We start from the raw sequence: 19,298 nt of genomic DNA on the forward strand, positions 1-19,298 counted from the left end.
GCAAATGTGACCCCTAATATGGGACGGATGTAGTATTTTTTTTCTATCTGCATTGGTTCATCGACCACGTATATGTTAGAAAAATCAACTTAGATGACTAAGAGTGGTTTTTTTTTCTTTCTTGGCGATGACTAAAAGCTTAGTTATTGAAAAGTCACTTATGAGATATGACACAAAGACACAAAGTCATGGTGGCTGAGTAGAATTTTTCCTTTTACAATAAAACTCCAGCATGTATTAAAACCATTTGAAAGCAATCACAAGTTCATATTTCCAAATTCTTATTATTCTTCCATCATTAAAATTTTCCAAATTATGTCTTTCCAACTAATTTCAGTTGTCATCAGTTCGATCTTCCTTCTTCTTCCGTCAACAATTTCCTTCGGCCCAGTCGCTAAACACGGATGCCCGGACCAGTGTGGGAATCTATCGATTCAATATCCGTTCGGAGTCGGGATGGATTGCTCTCTCGACCCGTCTTTCAATATCAGTTGCATAAATTCCACTTCCATGGATGATCCTCCAAAAGCGTACATCACCATTCTTGATAAAGAAGTGATCGAAATAAACGAAACGTACGTTCGGGTCAAGTACCCGAACTTCGTGGCGTCCGCTTGCTACGGCTTGCCCGGCTATAATGAGCCTGTGAATCTGTCCGGGACTCAGTACACGCTGTCGTCGGAGAACTGGCTCACCGCCATCGGCTGTGACAGTATGGTGATGGGGACTGATCAACCGAACGGGAGTTTGGTGGGGAGCAGCAGCTGCACCTCGTTTTGCGGCGAGAGGAATCACACCGGCGGCGATGGATACTGCCCGGATAACGGTTTCTGGTCGGTGCTCGGCAATGGTTGTTGCCGTTCCCCCATTAATGGAGGTAATTTTCAAGCTCTCTCACACTGCAACAAAACGAATGGCTAAGGATATTTTTTAATGCGGTTGAAAACAATTTGCATGTCCAATTATGCTTTATAGAACGTCTTTATTATTGGTATTTCAACTAAAATTAGGGTACACAAATAGAAACCACAAAATATTAATAAGATAGTTTGCACACATCCTAAATTATAATTATTTTTAAATAAACTAAAATACTAATAATTGCGTCTCAATTTTTATGTCATTAAAATAAAAGAGTTTTTAATATCGATATAATTTATTATACAACTTATTTAGATTTATAACTTTATAAACAGATATCAAAACTACCTACAAAAAAGTAAGCACCAATGATTGATGAGAATATTCTTCTTTCTTGAGTTAATCACCATATTAGAATAATTGAAGAATAAACATGTTTTTTTGAGTGGGATCATCATTGTTTATTATAGAATGATAATTTTTTATTCGATACAATAATATCTGATACAAATTCACTCTAAATTAATAGATTTTGGTTAAGTCTTATTGGATTCATGTCCTTACGAGGATGATCCGTTAAGAATTTGATAAATTCAAGTTAGGTTCGGATTAGGTACAAATAATATATTAAGAAATAATATTATTACTTTCATAATCTTTATAACTTTTTAATAAATTATGCTCAGTTTAATTCTTTAATTTCGTGTAAATCAGGTTTAAATAGTATAAAACGAATTTTTACCGTGTAAATCAGATTTAAAATCAAGTAATATTAGGTTTAATCGTGTAATATCATGTTTTAAATGCATAATATCATATTCGGGTCATTATCGTGTCGTGTCAACCCATATTACATCGTGTCATGTCAACCCATATTATATCGTGTCATGTCAACCCACATTATATCGTGTCGTTAAGAGTTTTCGTACCGGGTGCTGGTCGTGTTCGTGTTTGAAGGTTGGGTTTCTATTTAGATTGACAACTTCCTTATAAATCAAGTTCGGGTTAGATCTGATTGGATTGTGTCATTATTAATTGATCTGATAACGACCCAACTCGCACACTTTGTCACACCTAGTTTATTATTATTATTATTATTATTATTATTATTATTATTATTATTATTATAAATCAGGAATTTTCACTGAACGAATTATATTATGCGTATGTCATTATATCCATCAATTTAGAATATCGAAAGCTAGATTTATTTATTAAATGTAATTAGTATGAGCCGTTATATATGGAGAATGTAGAAAATCGTGGAGAATTAAGAGGGATAAGATAATTTTTCACCAAAATTGCTCATTTTTACATCTATTTTACAAATTTTAAAATACTCTTCATCAAAATATGAAATTTCCATCATCATAAAATGGAATATACTTCATCATACAGCAAGTATGTTTATCCCACGATAACTAATGGTAGTTGATAGCTATCTTTGCTCCATTACAAAATTTGAACATACATTTAATCATAACACTGAATTTAATTACTTCAAAATAACGACATTAGATTTATATCATCAAACATTAAATTGCCTCATCTCTAATGACAATAAATAGTGATACTTACATTTACACTTTTTTTATAAGTGTCAACTATCATTGAAAATATGAGATATCATTACAAAATTTAAAAATATTGAATTGGCAACGTTAATACATTGAATATACACATATATCATTGTACGAAAATACATAAATTTGGTTAAAACTCGTGAGAATCAAGACATTATCATAACTGATTATCATAGTATTAATTGACTAAATTACCTTTGTACGTTATAGTTAGTTAAATTTTATTTCCGCATGACATCAATTTTAGCAATTCAATATTGCAATCCTAATGTTAATATTTGGTTAGTTATTCAATAAGTAATGGGCCGGGTTTGCAACGGACGGATTATAAGTAATAAATAAATTCGCTATAAATCTATGTTGGTGATCTAGTGGATTAATTCAGTTTGCACGTAATACTTTGATTGCGAACACAAATAATTCACGCATAGAGAAATTTAAGTCCTAAACATAAATTCCACGGTTTGCAGAATTCACGATTTTGATTCTCTAAAGAATTGATAATGCCTTGCGACTTCTTCACGTGTAGTTCTTTGCACTCAACCTTGAATCTTCTGATTTGTTTCCCGACTCGATTTTCCATTCTTATAAAAAAAAAATTATAGGAATTGACTTAGAACTAGAGAAAGATGAAGAGAGCAGATTTTAGAGAGAATAAATTCAATCTGCCCCATCTCTATTTTTAACTTTAATATTCATATTTAAGATTTGGATTCACTAAACCCTAACCTATATACAGATGTAATGACTACCTCTATCCATAACTTGATATATATTTACAGGCAGCAGTTTCCTAAAAGCAGAGTTAACCGACCTAAGTGGAGAGTTAGTAGGTGGTAGAGTTTTCCCATGCAGCTACGCCTTTATCCAGGAGTCGAGATCAAGAAGTGGAAATCACTCTGCATTTTCGTATAAATTGGAGTTTCTCCAGAATAACTCAAAGGCATTCTCAGATGAGTTTATGGAGACGAAGATGGCGCCAGTGCCGGTGGTGCGGCTCAATTGGCGGATTGGGAATAAGAACTGCAGTCAGCAACTGTCCAACGACACTAGCTATGCATGTAGAGATAATAGGAGTATTTGTGTGGATAAGTATCAAGTTGACGGATACTACTGCAGCTGCTTTCAAGGATACAAGGGCAATCCTTACCTCAACGGAGGATGCCAAGGTATGTTAAAAATGATGAATTCTTCCTAATTATGTAGCTAGGGTCCGTATGGTCTACGGAATTGATATTATGTAGAATTGAATTGGAATGATACTAATTTGTTTAGTAAAATGAATTACTCCATCTGTCCCCCATTAATTGTCCACTTTTGTCATTTTCATCCGTCCCCCATTAATTGTCCACTTTCAACTTTTACCTTAAATAGTAAGTAGGTTCCACATTCCACTAACTTCTTTCACTCACATTTTATTATACTCCCTCCGTTCGTGAATATGAGTCATATTTTTTCATTTTAGTCCGTCCACGAATATGAGTCCCGATTCACTTTTACCATAAATAGTAATAGGGCCCCACCTTCCACTAACTCATTTCACTCACATTTCATTTAAAACTAATATATATAAGTGGGACCCCTATTCCACTAACTTTTTTCCAACCACTTTTTTAACATTTCTTAAAAATCGTGCTACCAAGAAATGAGACTCCTCATAGCGGACGAAGGGAGTACTATATAAAAGTAGACATATATCCCACTAATTTTTTCAACTCACTTTTTTTTACATTTTTTAAAACTCGTGTTGAAACTAAAGTGAATAATTATTGGGAGACGGAGGGAGTAATTGATATTGGATTTGAAAAATTACATACATGATGTGCGCGCACGCACCATTAAGAGTATTTTTTATCATTAGATTTGTTCTTCTTTTTCTTCTTCTATATAGAAGCATATTCCGTACCTGTTGCTAAACCTGGATGCTTGGATCAATGTGGGAATTTATCGATTCCATATCCATTCGGAATTGGGCCAAATTGCTACATGGATCCTTCTTTCGAGATCAGCTGCAATGCCTCCACCAATCCCCCCAAAGCATACCTCTCCATTCTCAAAGCAGAAATCTACGACCTTAATCAATCTCAGATTAGGGTTAATTACCCAAATTTAGGTTTCTCCTGCAATTCGTCAGAGAGGCAGAGCTTGATCATTGATTTGTCAGAAACTCAGTTCACGCTTTCGACGAAGAACGTGCTCACTGCCCTTGGCTGCGACGACATGGTGGTGGCCGCCTATGGAAAAGCCAGCAACGCAAGCTTTGTAGGCGGCAGCTGCGCCGCCTCGTGCAGTACTAGCTCCAACGATATTGACGATTACGGTTCCTGCGCACGATTCTATACGTTTTCTACAGGTCTTGATTGGTTTGTTCCGGCCGTCGGCTGTTGCCAGACCCCCATTTCTAGAGGTAAACTAACCATCATCTTAGCGCATGTTTGGTAGGGTAAATAACTCATTTAGGGATGACACTTTTGTTAATAGAATTCCATCCTTAGATGGCTTTTTGTTAATAGAACTTCAGTCTTCAGATGAGTTATCAATCCTACCAAACATGCCTTAAGTGTAATCTACAATTTTGTAAGTTCACAAAAAACTTCAGTAGTACTAATAAGCAAAATCACTGAAACTCTTCACTCTAAAAACTCCACAACATGCAGGCATTGCTTACCTGGAAGCAAATTTGACAGACTTAAGTGGGAAATGGCGACGTGGGAAGCTTTACCCTTGCAGCTACGCTTTCATCGCGGAGAAGACTTCATTTGTTTTTTACCCGTTTGAATATCTTAGTAATTCAACTGCACCAATATTCACAGATTATTATATTGAGCCAGTGTTGGTGTTAGATTGGAGGATTGGGAAAGAGAATTGCAATGTAGCAAAAACAAAAGGTAATGCTTTTGGTTGCAAGGCCAACACTAGGTGTGTTGATTTTGATGGAAATGTTGGAGGCTACCTCTGCGAATGCTTGAAAGGATACCAAGGCAATCCTTACCTCGGACAGGGATGCCAAGGTTAGTACTCTCCCCTTTCTTTTGCTTCAAAACTTATTACTATGTTGTTCATCAAAGTGAGATTAATAGGGCGATTTTTTAATTATAGATCTGATAAGAATAATGGTATTGATGATAAACAACATAATGTTAGAATTTGAGCCGACTCTGAGAGTATTAGCAAATCTTTTACTTAATTAAGTGTGAAACATTCCATGTAAGTAGGTTGTAACAAAAACTGATCTTTTTTCTTGTGATGCTTTTGGGCCTAGTAGATATTGATGAATGTGGTGATGATACAACAAATCCATGCAATTCCAATTCAATTTGCATCAATACTCCTGGTTCTGTCACCTGTGTGTGTCCAAGAGGATTTTACGGTGATGGAAGGAAAGATGGCACTGCCTGTATTCAGGTCACACAATCTAAGTCTAAGACCATAATCTTGACAGGTAACATCATCATCATCATTCATTAAAAAAAATCAATAAAGGATATGTTTTGATGAGTAAATTGTACATTTAGGTATGGGATCTGCATTAGGGTTACTACTATTCCTCCTTATTTGCTTTGGGTTGTTTAAGAAGCTGAAAAGGAGAAGGGAAAAAATGGTTAAAGAGAAGTTCTTTAAACGAAATGGCGGTCTTCTCCTACAACAGCAAACCAATGAAGGTGCACTCGGAAAAACAAAAGTTTTCCCCTCACAAGAGCTGGAGGTCGCTACTGATTACTTTAATGAGAGTCGGATTCTTGGACGCGGAGGGCAAGGAACGGTCTACAAAGGAATGTTGTCGGATGGTAAGATTGTGGCGGTCAAGAAATCGAAGTTGGTCGAGGAGAATCAACTGGAACAGTTCATAAATGAGGTGGTGATACTGTCTCAGATCAATCACAGAAATGTGGTTAAATTGTTGGGATGTTGCTTAGAGACTGAGGTTCCTCTGCTTGTTTACGAATTCATGCCAAATGGGACACTTTTTGAGCTCATTCACAATCCAAATAACGAATTTCCGATCACATGGAGCATGCGCCTGAAGATCGCAACAGATATAGCAGGGGCACTTGCCTACTTACATTATGCATCTTCCGTGCCTATCTATCATCGAGATATCAAGTCTAGTAACATCCTCCTAGATGAAAAATATGTAGTCAAGGTGTCGGATTTCGGAACTTCAAGATCAATTAGTGCTGACCAGACTCATTTGACTACTCTGGTTAAAGGGACGTTCGGATATCTAGATCCAGAGTATTTTCAGTCGAGTCAGTTCACGGAAAAAAGTGATGTTTATAGTTTTGGAGTAGTTATTGTTGAGCTCCTAACCGGACAACGAGCGATATCTATGGGGAAAACAGACGATGATAGAAGCCTGGCAACACGATTTCTTACATGCATGGAAGAAAAATGCCTTGACAAAATTTTAGACACTCAGGTTTTGGAGCAAGGTAGGATGGAAGAGGTGCTTTTAGTTGCAAGGCTTGCACAAAGGTGTTTGAATCTGAAAGGAAAAAGGAGACCAACAATGAAAGAAGTTTCAACAGAATTGGAAAGTTTTAGGATATCCCAAATGTCTTGCTCCATTGTGAAAGAAGAATTTGATGATGACCCAGTTTTTGAAGCTAAGCCTATATCATTTTCAGATATTGAATACTCATGGACAGCCAGTTACAAGAGTCTCTCTGCTTCGTCCTCAGACGCGCATCCATTAATGCACACAACTTAAAACTTCTCGTCGTAAATCATACTACTATATATTTGCTCTGTTTGTACTTGTGAACTCTGTTATGTCGAATATGTGAAGTAAAAAGAGATCAACTTAAATACATGTTTCTACGTTCAAGTTTTTTCTCAAATACTTCCAGCTATCTACCAGTGTGGTTTTGACACATTATACCGATTCATGAATCTCTCGTTGGTTAGAGAAATCCAGAGTGAACCTAAGGCCAGCCCAGCTCTAAGCAGATTAACTACATAATGATAATTCCTAACAATTGAAAAAACAGTCTTAGTGAATTAAGAACTGAAATATATGCAAAAATGGTTAAAAGATTCAAGAATGCTCAACCACAGACTCAAAGACAGATAATCTAGATAGCCTGAGTAAATAGAAATTTAGGGTGATTATGTTCATACAATTAGGTTTTCTTATAGTGAAACACCTAAAATACAGAAGTTGACTACCTATGTCATCCGACTCGTTCGACTCTTCTATTCATGCTTGTCCCTGTTTCTGCCGTCATCCACTTCTCTTATCCTATGTTCCGAATATCATAGCATATCAAGCTAGCACAAGAAAAACAAATATAGTTTTCTGACCAACTTCGGCAAAGCTAAGGAATATGCTCCTAACTTTACATAGTTTTCGTTTGGGAAACTGATTTCAGCGAAAGAATTTAACAATGCAATTACACCACATACATCTACAGGAAGAACAGAGAATGTACACATAAGAATAGTTTTTAAAGAGAGATATATATCTGATAAATAAGAGAGACATTTCTCTAGTTCCAGATCAGGACTTATGCAGATGGTTTTATGAACTCAGTGCCAACAAATTCAACTTGCTACATCAAACAAAAATTGAATAACAAAATTCCATCAAATTGCTATCTATATATCCAACTGATGCAAATATTGCACAGGAAACCGAAAACACTGTATGACTTACTGCAGAAAATGCGCCTTTCTCCAGTTGCGAGCATCAACAACTGCTGGCCATTCCCATTCACTTATTTGACATCTTCAAGAAATCACAAGCAAGAAAAATAGTGTACTAGCTTGGCTTAATTCTACATTGTAGAAGCTGCAAATCTATTCTCATTCACTAACTCCTATGACCTCACCGGTTTCTGCAGCACAGCTGACAAGTAAACTTCAGAGTTGCCTGCACCATTGACCTTCTCTCCCACAACCCACTTCAACTTCTTATAACCAAATCGTTCAATCAACCGCGTGAGAGCCTTTCTCTTATCCTCACTGGAGCAATAATAGTTGTCTAACCAGAACAAGCCCCCCGCCCTCACCACACGATCAATATCAAACATCAGAAACTCCAGCTTCTCCGGCCGACCCCCCACATCCAATCCATTAGCTACATGAACTAAATCAAACACATTGTCATAAAATGGGAACCTAGAGTCCAAGCTAATATACAACGGGAAAAGCCCCCTTGCAGCAATGAACTCATTAAACGGGGCATCCACGTTTAACGTGGCAGTCACCACAGTCAGATTCCTCTCGGCCATTCTAGCAGCAAAAGTCCCAGAGCCACCACCAAGATCGAAACTTGTCCTAACCCCACCGCTACTCATAGCCAACACATCATCAATGTAGAAATCATTCTTACTTCTAGCCTTAACATACCTCTGTGTCTCATAGCCATGAGTTATATCAAAACAACCAGCACAATCTCTGTTCAATTTCTTACTATTCAAACAAGCAAGATTCTTGCAACCAATACCACTCCAACTAAGTGACTTCTCACTAACATTATTCCAAAGGGATAAAGGAAACGGCTGCAAACCAACCTTAGGAATTGTCTTAGCGAAGCATCTCCTCCTCGGCAAGGGCTCACACCCTTGAAGAATTAACTTCTGACCAAGGCTCCAGTCATCGGGGCAGAGCCCATTGACTTTGTAATTCATGAATTGAGAGAGCAAATCGGTGGATTTCTCGCAAGAATGGCCCACAGATGCCACCATCTCGGTGATCCCAGTTCTCGAATCTTTCCCTAGCGGCAGCTGGTGGCGGGTGAGGAACTCTTTGAGCTCTTTCGCGAGGTTGGGTTTCGAAAGATCGATGCTTTCGTAGCCCAAGAGATCTTTCTCCATCTGGGCCAGCTTCTTCTGAGAGGATTCGATCTCCCTGAGAATTAGGCTCACTTTCTCTGAGATCAGAGAGATATTCTTGGGGTAGTGGTTATGGTGGAGAGATGTGGGGTGGTATGTGAAAGCGTAGAGAGCGAATAGATTAGTGGTGATAACTGAGAAAAGCATGAGGAGATTTACTGCGGAGGAGCAAACGGATGCCCTCTTGAATCTTGCAGTTCCTTCACCAATTTTCAGAGAAACTGAACCCATTCTGCTTTCGCTGTAAATCGTGAAGGAGAGGTCCTAGAGAGAGAAAGAGGGGCAGCAGCGCAGCAGGTTCAGTGAAGTGAGAGCAAGTGGAGAAGAAGGGATTAAACAAAGTAGACATTACATTTAATTTTTTAACTAATGTCCTAAATTGGGTATTACATGTCGGCGGTTTTACTAATCCCTGACGTAGATACATGTGCATCTCTTTTTATTTTTTTATTTTTCTGAATAAACTAAACTTAATTAAGTCACTGATTGTCAAAAAATGCATCAATCGTCCCTAAAAAAATTTATATCATTTTTGGTCCCTAGAAATTATATTTTTGGTACCTTTAGGTCTTTTATACCTCTCTAAATTTGAAAAATCTCCTAAATGTCATGGAGGGCATTTTTGGTATTTAGAAATTATAATTTTGGTATCTCTTCAATCATGCAAAATTTTTTTTACATACATAAAAACACATTTTCGGATAGAAAATATTTACATTTATGATATTAGTCCATTTTTTATCTATAGAAAATATTTACATTTCTGATATTAGTCCATTTTATATCTTTACAAAGATAAAACATTTTCTTTTAAATTATTTCACCTAAATATTTTAAATAATTACTGGAATAACGTAGATTAAGCTTTATAATAAAAAAATTACTATAGTTTACTTTAATATTTTTGGTAAAAAAATGTTACTTGCAATAGTTCACTTTAATTTACGTTAGATATAGTTCACTTAAATTTTATTATTATACTTAAAAATATTTTTAACTATACTTTCTTTTAATTAATGTAATTAAAATATTTATTTTTCACTTAAGTATAATAACATTAAAAAATTACTATAATTCACTATAATGTTTTTTCTTCTCAAATTTAAAAAATTTAAATAAAAATTTTTAAGTAAAAATAAATTTCAGAAAAAATTTTCTGTAGTTCACTCTAATATTTTTATTAAAAAATGTTACTATTAAAGTTAATTTTTTTCTTCACAAACATAGAGATTGAGCTGTATAATAAATACTAATATTTAATTTTAAAAATAATCAAAGCATAATTAAAATATTTTATTTCTTATTTAAAATTTTGAAATTATAAAGCATTAAATATTATTTAATGAAAGTATAATTGAGTTTCTAAAAGAAAATGGTGATGGAAGAAAAAATTAAAAAAAATTTAAAGGGAAAGTTGCAAGGTCTAAAATGCCATTAAACTATAAATATTTATACTAACGGTGCCTAGGGTTATTTTAGTTTTATCGTACCAAAAACGATATAAAAAATTTTAGGGACCATTGGTGCATTTTTCGACAAGATCAGAGACTATTAGTGTAGTTCACTCAATTTTTTTTATTTTCGGATGTTAGAAGACTAGAAGTGAGCATTTGGATTTAGGATCAGATTTTTCCGCATTCTGAATGAATCCGAAAATCCAGATTGTCCCAAAATCAAAATCTTAAAATTATAAATTCGAACTATGAAATCTGATCTGATGCAAATAATTTGAAATTGTATAAAAATCTGAAAACTCAATACCAAAAATTTAATAATTCAATTTCAAATTCTTAAAAATCTAATACCCAAATACCATTAGAATTGTTCAAAACAAAGATTTTATACTTATTATGTTTATAATTATTAAACATTTTTTTATTATATATGTACATTATATTTCATTTTACTTCGAATTTTAAAATATTTGACTGATCTGATCTGAACATCCGAATATTTGACTTTCGGTTTAGTTCTAATCAAATTTTTGAATATCAGATAACTTTGCTCACTCCTAGACAACATTTTATTTTCAAATTGGAATACTGATTGTAGTCCAGCTTCAAAATACCCGCAAATTAACAACTTGACAGCTGAAATATAAATACAATTTGACAAAATAGATATTCCAAAAGTTTTGAACAATCTGCCTCCAAGGCTGCACCTAAATACAAAATAATCACTCAAAGATCACTATGTGATTTCCTATCTCATTATTTCCATGAGAAGGACAGCACTTAGCTGCCCTACAAAAATGGTGTCTACACTTTCTACAAAATGAACCAATGCTGTCGCCATTCCTACCAATAGTCACCACAAGAACACACCCCCTTCTTCAAATGGTGTAAGCATATGGAATCGTATACATATATTTCACAGCCATATTTACTCGAAACCAACTTAGCAAACCTGTGGCAGTCATCACACATTCTCAGATTCTTCACCACCCTAATACTTTGCTGACCACATTTGATGACAGCATAAGCTAAAGCTAGCTTTTCACTATGAATTCCTCTGTTCTCCTCCTCTTGGATGCTAACCATTTCTTGATGCTTCGATTCCTTCGTGTTCGCTTCAATGCTTTCTATCCACGAACGCAGACATGTACCATCAAGCTGGGAGAAATCACCGCTGACAAAAGCATGCACTGTGTTTTCCCCTTCGATCCAACTACACCCGATAGGTCCAGCAGGGAGTTTTCTTGCTCGGGGCCGTTTCATCTTTGAAGACTTATTTGACAACCCACGTAGCTGTAAAACCATCCTTTGAGTGGAAGCATTATCCGGTTCGAGTTCAAGCAGCCTTTCCCCTGCTTCGATTGCCAACCTAATGTTCCCCTGCCTACGACAAGCAGTTAGCACAGCTGACCATATAGAGACACCGAGATCTATGGGTAGATCTCTGATGAACTCAAATGCTTCATCTAGCTTCCCTGAACGACCGTACAAATTTACCATTGCAACATAATGGTCTACAGTTGGTAAGATATGGTATTCTTCGATCATTAGGGAGAAAATACGCTTACCTTCATCAACATTCTTAGCTAGACCATAGGCAGAGATTATACTAGCAAACGTGCTTTTATTTGGTTTATACCCTAGTTTCCTCATCAGTTCAAAAAGCTCAATCGCCTTGCTTGAAAATCCATGTAACACATAGCTAGTTGCCAATGTGTTCCAAGTGATGATATCCATGGATGGCATTGCATCAAAAATGGATTTTGAGTACGCTATGCTCCCGCACTTTGCATATGTGTCGATCAGAGAATTCGCAACTGAAACCTCTAACTCCAAATTGCTGCGAAGGACACAGCAGTGGATCTCTTTCAGCTTCCTTATAGCGATCAAATCCGCGCACGCAGGTAAGATGCTCAAGATTGTGATTGCATTCGGTTTGACACCATAGAATTGCATTTTTCGGAAGACCCTCAATGCTTTATCCTTCTGCCCGTGATGCAAGAACCCTGCAATGAGAGCATTCCATGAGGCAGTGTCTCGCTTGACACCCCCATTCGTCTCCATCATGTAGAAAAGATCTGTAGCCTGATCCTCGTCTCCATTTTGAATGTACCCCGAGATCATTACATTCCACGTGACCACATTTGGCAAGACACCGGACTCCTGCATATGTTTGAAGAGGTCATCTGCAATCCCACAATATCCAGCTTGGCAATAGCCTGCAATCATCGAGTTCCAAGTATAGATATCTTTCTCAGAGATCATATCAAAAACCTGTCTTGCAGCATCAAGCTTCCCACACTTGGAATACATATCGACAAGTGAATTCCCCACAAGCACATCTTCACCATAGCCAAGCTTTACGGCAACCAGATGAACTTCCCTCCCTTTCATAATATCCTTCTCGAGGGAACAAGACAAGATAGCACTCATAAGCGTTATACCATTTGGTTCAACCCCGGCCAAGAACATCTCCCGGAACAAGCTCAACGCCTCGAACCTCCGATTATTTTGTGCAAACCCTAAAATTGCACTAGTCCATGTACACACATCAGGTCTCACTCCACGAATCTCCATCTCAGTCATCAACTCCCTTGCAACATCACACTTCCCCAGCTGACTATAGCTCGAGATCAACACATTCCAAGTGATCACATCCGGCTCTAGACCTTTATCCTGCATAGACTCGAACAATCTCCGCGCCTCAGCTACATTCCCAGCATGACAGTAACCCGTAATCAGCGCATTCCAAGATACCCTGTCCCTCCCCACCATCCCATGAAAAAACTTCTCCGCAGAGCTCAAACGCCCACATTTCGCATAAACAGAGAGAATCGAGTTGTTCACGCGAAGGTCGCCACTCAATCCCCGCTTGATCACCATCCCATGAATCAACTCCCCAGTCTCCACATCCCCACAGTTCCCACAAGCCTGCAAAATCTTGGGCAACATGTAATCATCGGGAACCACGTCGCCAACCGCCATCATCCAATAAAACAGCGCCACGACATCGCCCCACTTCTTCTCCCTCGAGAAAGCGCCAATCACAGCCGACCAAGCGTACAAATTTCGCTCGCGCATTTCGTCGAACACCTTGAATGCACCATCCAAGGAGCCGCATTTCGCGAACATGCCAACTAATTTGGTCTCGAGGAAGGGGTCGGGTTCGTGCATCCATTTCTTGGCGCGGGAGTGGATCTTGTGGCATAAATCGAGTGAATTGGAACCGACGCATGATTCAATCAGGTGGGAGAGGGTGCTGTGTTTTACCGTGGAGCTGCAGGAGTCCAAAGCGGAGATGGCCTCGTTCAAGCGGCCGAGTTTGCATAGCTGCTTTAAGTAGGCGTCGTTTATGAGCTTGGGCGAAGTGTTCCTCGATTGAATTTCAGGTTTTGATGGTATTTCTGCTAATTTTGAGGGAGTAATGGTTTTGCAGGGAAGAATTAAGCTTTCCATAGGGTGGATAGGGCAATCCAATGACTCTCTTTCTCCAGTTTTTCTCCAAAATTTGTGGTCTGATTGGAAGAAGATTTTGAGCCACGGCAACAGGTGTTATCCTTCAATCATATTTTATATATATCACAATTACATTTAAATTTGTGTAATATTTATATAAGAAATATAAGTTGATAAGAGTTGTGATCAATCGTTAATTTTCTTTACTAACTTGTTAACTCATCAATGCAGTGTATTAAAAATATCAACACGATGACATTAAAATGTCAACACATACCTAAGTTGATAGGTATGTTTTCTAAGCAAGTTTAAGTGAATTTAATTAAAAACTAATTTTGTTATTTATTGTATATATGTAGTAATAAGAAAGAAGTGATATAGAAATTTTATGTCAAATCATAACATGATTTTAAGCTTGATTCGAATCAATTATATAATGTTTAGTAAAAAAAAATTGCTTAAATATGTACAATGTTTAAGTTCAAATTTCAATTTTTTTTCAAAGTGCTACAAAATAATTAGTATGAAATTTATTTAAAATTATTAATATTTATAAAATTATTTTTAATCTAAAATCTTAAAAAAAAGTTTGATTATGTGTATATATATCACTACCCTTACTGAAATAAGATTTGTTTAGACAATTACATTAGTTTGATCCAAAGTTGACTCCTTTGTAAGAATGTAATACAAATGTTAGGACTGTATTTTTTAAAATATGTATGACTATTTATTATTTCAATATAGTCGACATTTTTGTGGAGAAAAATCAATTTCAGCATTAACTACGTTAAAGTGACTATCTTCTGATTCTTGCTTCATCCAATTTACCAAATTATCTCAGGCAAATGTAAAAAGCCCCGATGTTGTTGTGACTATTTGATTACTAGCTCAATTTGCATCTATATATCCATGGGCGGACCCAAAGTGTAAGGGGAGGGGCTTAAGTCCTCAATGAAATATTTTTTAAAACTTTTTTCTATTAATTATTTTTGGAATTTAGTCAAGTTTAGTGTAAGTTATAGTGTAAAAGCCCCTATAAATTATCTAAATTACTCAAAAATATACATTAAAATAAAATTTAAAAATCTCAGCCCCTATCGATGATTATTTCTGCGTCCGCCTATATCCATGCTCACTTTTTCTTAACACACTCGTGGAGTCAGACATTACACACTCGTGATCTAATAAACATTTCACAGTAAACTCACTATTTAACAACCTTTATTTTACAATCAAAACAAAAGATAAAGTAGCTTATAGAAAAAAATCAACAAATCTAAAAAATATAGCTTTTTGATATTAATGTTAAAAAAAACAAAAAAAAAAGACAGAGAAATGAATTAGAGATAAAATTAAAGCTCTAACCTAGAACAAATTCATATTCTAAAATTAGATTACTCAAATAATAAAAATCTAAAAAATTAATTATCTTTGTCCATAAAATAATCTCTCATTTTACTATTTTGGTACTTCCGATCTAAAGCACCATTCTTTTTTCACTTTGGATAAAACACACCACTAAATTATTATAACAAATTAATGTATAAAAATGATTACCACATTACACTAACTTGTCCATTCACATTCTTTTACAAAGCTAAACATTTTCTAAAGGTATGTAGAGTCAAAAATAATTTTAACATAAAATCACTAAGTAATCCCTGAAAAATACAAAACACACATAGAAGCAACCAAAAGGCTTAACCCCTTATACTGTTTTTTACTAATATGATATCATCAAATTTTCAATATTTTGTGTGAACCAAAATCCTATTGTTTTGAAATTTCACACTCAAAATTTTATTATACAAAATTGTTCGATCCCAAAATGAATTTCTGCGTCCGCCACTGGTCAATGTTCGTTGGCCCCACCGCGTAGCTCCGTCACTATATATATGTACATTCATTTTCCACCCACTCATACAAATTTAAAAACACAAGCTAAATCACTTAAACAAACACACATCATACCACCATAAAATTTGATCTCACTCCGATAATAAAAAAAAATGGCGGAGGAGAAGAGAGCCGCGGCGGCGAAGCAGACGAGCATCCACGTGACGGCCCTCGACGGCATAGTAACGATGAACTCCCTCTTCACCGTCGCCATGTTCATCGGTCTCTCCATGACCTCGCCAGAGAACGCCACGACGGTGCTGGTCGCCAAGTGCACGGCCAAGCCGGAGACGGTGAGGGAGCTCATCGTGTACGAAGTCCTCTCCTTCAGCTGCTTCCTCTTCTCGTCCCTCCTCGCGCAGTCTCTCAAGCTTCAGATCAATCTCCGCAACAACATGAAGGATCCCACCCAGGCCAAGATGAACGTCCGCCACCTCAAGTACTGTCTCACCGCCGCCGCGGCCGGGTCGGTCGTCGGGTGCGTGTTCTTGATGCTGTCGATTGTTGATTTTATTAGGGTTAAATTGGGGTCGTTGTCTTGTGGCGGGAAGCCGGTTACCGCGGTGGTGGTGCTTGTGGTTTTGGTGGGGTGCGGGCTCGTGGTTTACGCGGTTACGGCTTTTGTTGTAAAAATAAATCTTATACTATGATTTAATAACATAAATTAAACATTACGTCACTTGTACGATCCGGTCAAACTGCATTGGGTTCAACAAAAAAACCACAAAAATATTACACTATTTTTTCCAATGATCAGGATTTCGAACATAAGACTATTAGTAGTGGACGGAAACGAAATTGTTATGATTCCGCTAAGGCTCAGACACAACCTCCTCCTCCTCGTCGTCCACGACCACGAGAGCAATAACCGCAGTAACCGCATAAACCACGAGGCCGCACCCCACCAAGACCACGAGCACCACCACCGCCGTCACCGGCTTGCCACCGCAAGACAACGACCCCAATTTAACCCTAATAAAATCAACAATCGACAGCATCAAGAACACGCAACCGACGACCGACCCGCCGGCGGCGGCGGAGAGGCAGTATTTGAGGTGGCGGACGTTCATTCTGGCCTGGCTGGGATCCTTCATGTTGTTGCGGAGATTGATCTGAAGCTTGAGGGACTGCGCGAGGAGGGATGAGAAGAGGAAGCAGCTGAAGGAGAGGACTTCGTACACGATGAGCTGCCTCACCGTCTCCGGCTTGGCCGTGCACGCGGCGACCACCACCGTGGTGGCGTTCTCCGGCGCGGTCATGGACAGACCGATGAACATGGCGGCAGTGAAGAGGGAGTTCATCGTCACTATGCCGTCGAGGGCCGTCACGTGGATGAGCGTCGACTGCTTCGCCGCCGCGGTGGTGGTGGTGGTGGTGCTCTTCTCCTCCACCATTTTGTTGTTTGTCAGATTAGTATCAATTGAAAAAAAAATTCAAGGGATTTAGCTTTGCTTTATGATGTGTTTTTAATTGTGCAAATGACTGTGTGGGCTGGGGGTATATGTATATATATACACACAGTGGCGGAGCTACGAGGTGGGGTGGGGGCTATGGATAGGGGCGGAAATAAACAGTACGAGATCCATTTTTATATACGTAGGATAAATTAGTGGAATGTGAGACATACTTACTATTTATATTAAAAATGAAACGTGATAACGACGGAGGAAGTAGAGGATCCATTTTAGCATAGTCTAATCTAAATTTTGAGTATGAAATTTTGAGATAATAATTTTATTGTGTTTCGTTGTAATTTAATTAATTGGTTAAATTTGAGAATTGTGAATTTGTTCCATGCCAAATCTTTAATCTTATGGCTAATTGCTTTATGTTACTCCCTTTTGTTTTAAAATTGTATTTCTAAAGCAATTTTGATATGGAAAAAGCTATGAAATGTCTTTTTAGGTCCATGGCAAAATATATGGCCGATGGCTCCACATAGTGGGTATACAAGGTCATTTAGGGATTGATTGGTCTACTCAAGGTTTGGAATTTATTTAAGTTTTCCTAAATGGGGTTTCGAAGAAAAGTCGTGAGTTTAACTTTAGTGTTTGGCATTAACATTGCTACAAATTAGGTGTAAGCTCATTCCATAAAGAGCATATATGCATGTGTACAACCCTACATGTTGGCTTATTATATTTCATTATGTATTTATTAAGTAGTTATACATGTACAAGACTTGTGTTGTATGTCAAAATAAATTTCAACTTTCAATCATTTAGAGGCATTAGTCAAATTTTCTTTCAAACTATATACTATGTTATTACTACTTTATATATTTCCGAAGTTTCCTAGAGGAGAGTAGTAGAATGGGCATGTTGTATTAATGAAGAAATAAATGGTAGAATCTGTTTAGTAGGCATAATACTAATATTTATGATAAAAATATACTCATAAAATTACTATTATTATTTTTTTCTCAAAAATTTCAAATGTGTACATTCTCATAATATATTATATTATCTCGTTTTTACATAAAAAGTAGAGAACTTGACATGCATATATAAAATTTAAGTTAATTTAAGAACAATGACCACAAAGCTATTATGGAGTGGGAAAAGTAAATAGAGGGGACATACATGACACTAATTGCAACATTAAGAGCTGATTTGTATCTAAAAATACTTTAGAAACTTCGTAGTCTAATTTTCGATTATTAAATTTTTGAATTTGGTAGAAATTGCAAGAAAATGGGGAAAATAATAGTGTGATTCTTAATATACCCTCGAAAGTTAAATACATAGGTGGTTGGTACAATCTATAGGAAATCATTTCCTCTAAAAAAGTCTACTTCAATTCGATAAAAAAAACGATAGATAATTTGGTTGATGACATGTACATTAGTTTACTTAATACAGCCGCCTTTATTGGTTAACGATGAAACCATCCGAATTTGTCAAGTCTTTCTAATTATACATGACTTTTAGGTCTAAATCCAAGTTTTTAATTTCGATCACAATTAATTAAATAATTTAGTAATATTCTCTAACAACTCATGCACATTAATTTAGAAATTATTTTGTTCAGACAAGAATTGAATGTAATGATTGACATTGATTTATGATTGTTTCTGCAAGTTGAAACTTGTATTTTAAATTTCTTAAAATAAGGGGGTGATCGTCATATATTTATTGGATATCATCGATTATAGTATCTCTTTTCTTTTTTGCATAAATATAAATTACTTGTAAATCAATACAAAACTC

The 19,298-nt window shown here is 36.6% G+C and overlaps 5 protein-coding genes across 6 annotated transcripts; 2 read left to right on the forward strand and 3 right to left on the reverse strand.

Moving 5' to 3' along the window:
* The first annotated feature begins 205 nt into the window (after window positions 1-205).
* On the forward strand, window positions 206-7,253 carry LOC121782533 (wall-associated receptor kinase-like 8). Its single transcript, XM_042180412.1, has 6 exons — window positions 206-877; window positions 3,227-3,613; window positions 4,336-4,851; window positions 5,102-5,455; window positions 5,710-5,886; window positions 5,960-7,253. Exons 1-6 carry the CDS (start codon window positions 316-318, stop codon window positions 7,153-7,155), a joined length of 3,192 nt encoding a protein of 1,063 aa, XP_042036346.1. The 5' UTR covers window positions 206-315; the 3' UTR covers window positions 7,156-7,253.
* Window positions 7,254-7,885: 632 nt separating this feature from the next.
* Window positions 7,886-9,605, reverse strand: LOC121759198 (probable methyltransferase At1g29790). Its single transcript, XM_042154701.1, has one exon. It carries the CDS (start codon window positions 9,509-9,511, stop codon window positions 8,264-8,266), a length of 1,248 nt encoding a protein of 415 aa, XP_042010635.1. The 5' UTR covers window positions 9,512-9,605; the 3' UTR covers window positions 7,886-8,263.
* A 1,750-nt stretch (window positions 9,606-11,355) lies between these two features.
* Window positions 11,356-14,265, reverse strand: LOC121782540 (pentatricopeptide repeat-containing protein At1g19720-like). Of its 2 annotated transcripts, XM_042180431.1 has the most exons (2): window positions 12,303-14,265; window positions 11,861-12,118 (listed from the first exon to the last, which is right to left on the reverse strand). In XM_042180431.1, the coding sequence occupies exons 1-2, from the start codon at window positions 14,188-14,190 to the stop codon at window positions 11,994-11,996; spliced, it is 2,013 nt and encodes a 670-aa protein (XP_042036365.1). In that variant the 5' UTR covers window positions 14,191-14,265; the 3' UTR covers window positions 11,861-11,993. The 2 variants fall into 2 exon arrangements, with proteins under 2 accessions (XP_042036358.1, XP_042036365.1); XM_042180424.1 differs by having other exon boundaries at window positions 11,356-14,265.
* A 1,937-nt stretch (window positions 14,266-16,202) lies between these two features.
* Window positions 16,203-16,739, forward strand: LOC121793119. Its single transcript, XM_042191306.1, has one exon. The coding sequence runs from the start codon at window positions 16,203-16,205 to the stop codon at window positions 16,737-16,739; it is 537 nt and encodes a 178-aa protein (XP_042047240.1).
* A 162-nt stretch (window positions 16,740-16,901) lies between these two features.
* Window positions 16,902-17,483, reverse strand: LOC121793120. Its single transcript, XM_042191307.1, has one exon. It carries the CDS (start codon window positions 17,481-17,483, stop codon window positions 16,902-16,904), a length of 582 nt encoding a protein of 193 aa, XP_042047241.1.
* Between the last annotated feature and the right edge of the window lie 1,815 nt (window positions 17,484-19,298).

The sequence above is a fragment of the Salvia splendens genome, chromosome 2 (genome assembly GCF_004379255.2).
Source record: "Salvia splendens isolate huo1 chromosome 2, SspV2, whole genome shotgun sequence".
Taxonomy (NCBI): Eukaryota; Viridiplantae; Streptophyta; class Magnoliopsida; order Lamiales; family Lamiaceae; genus Salvia; species Salvia splendens.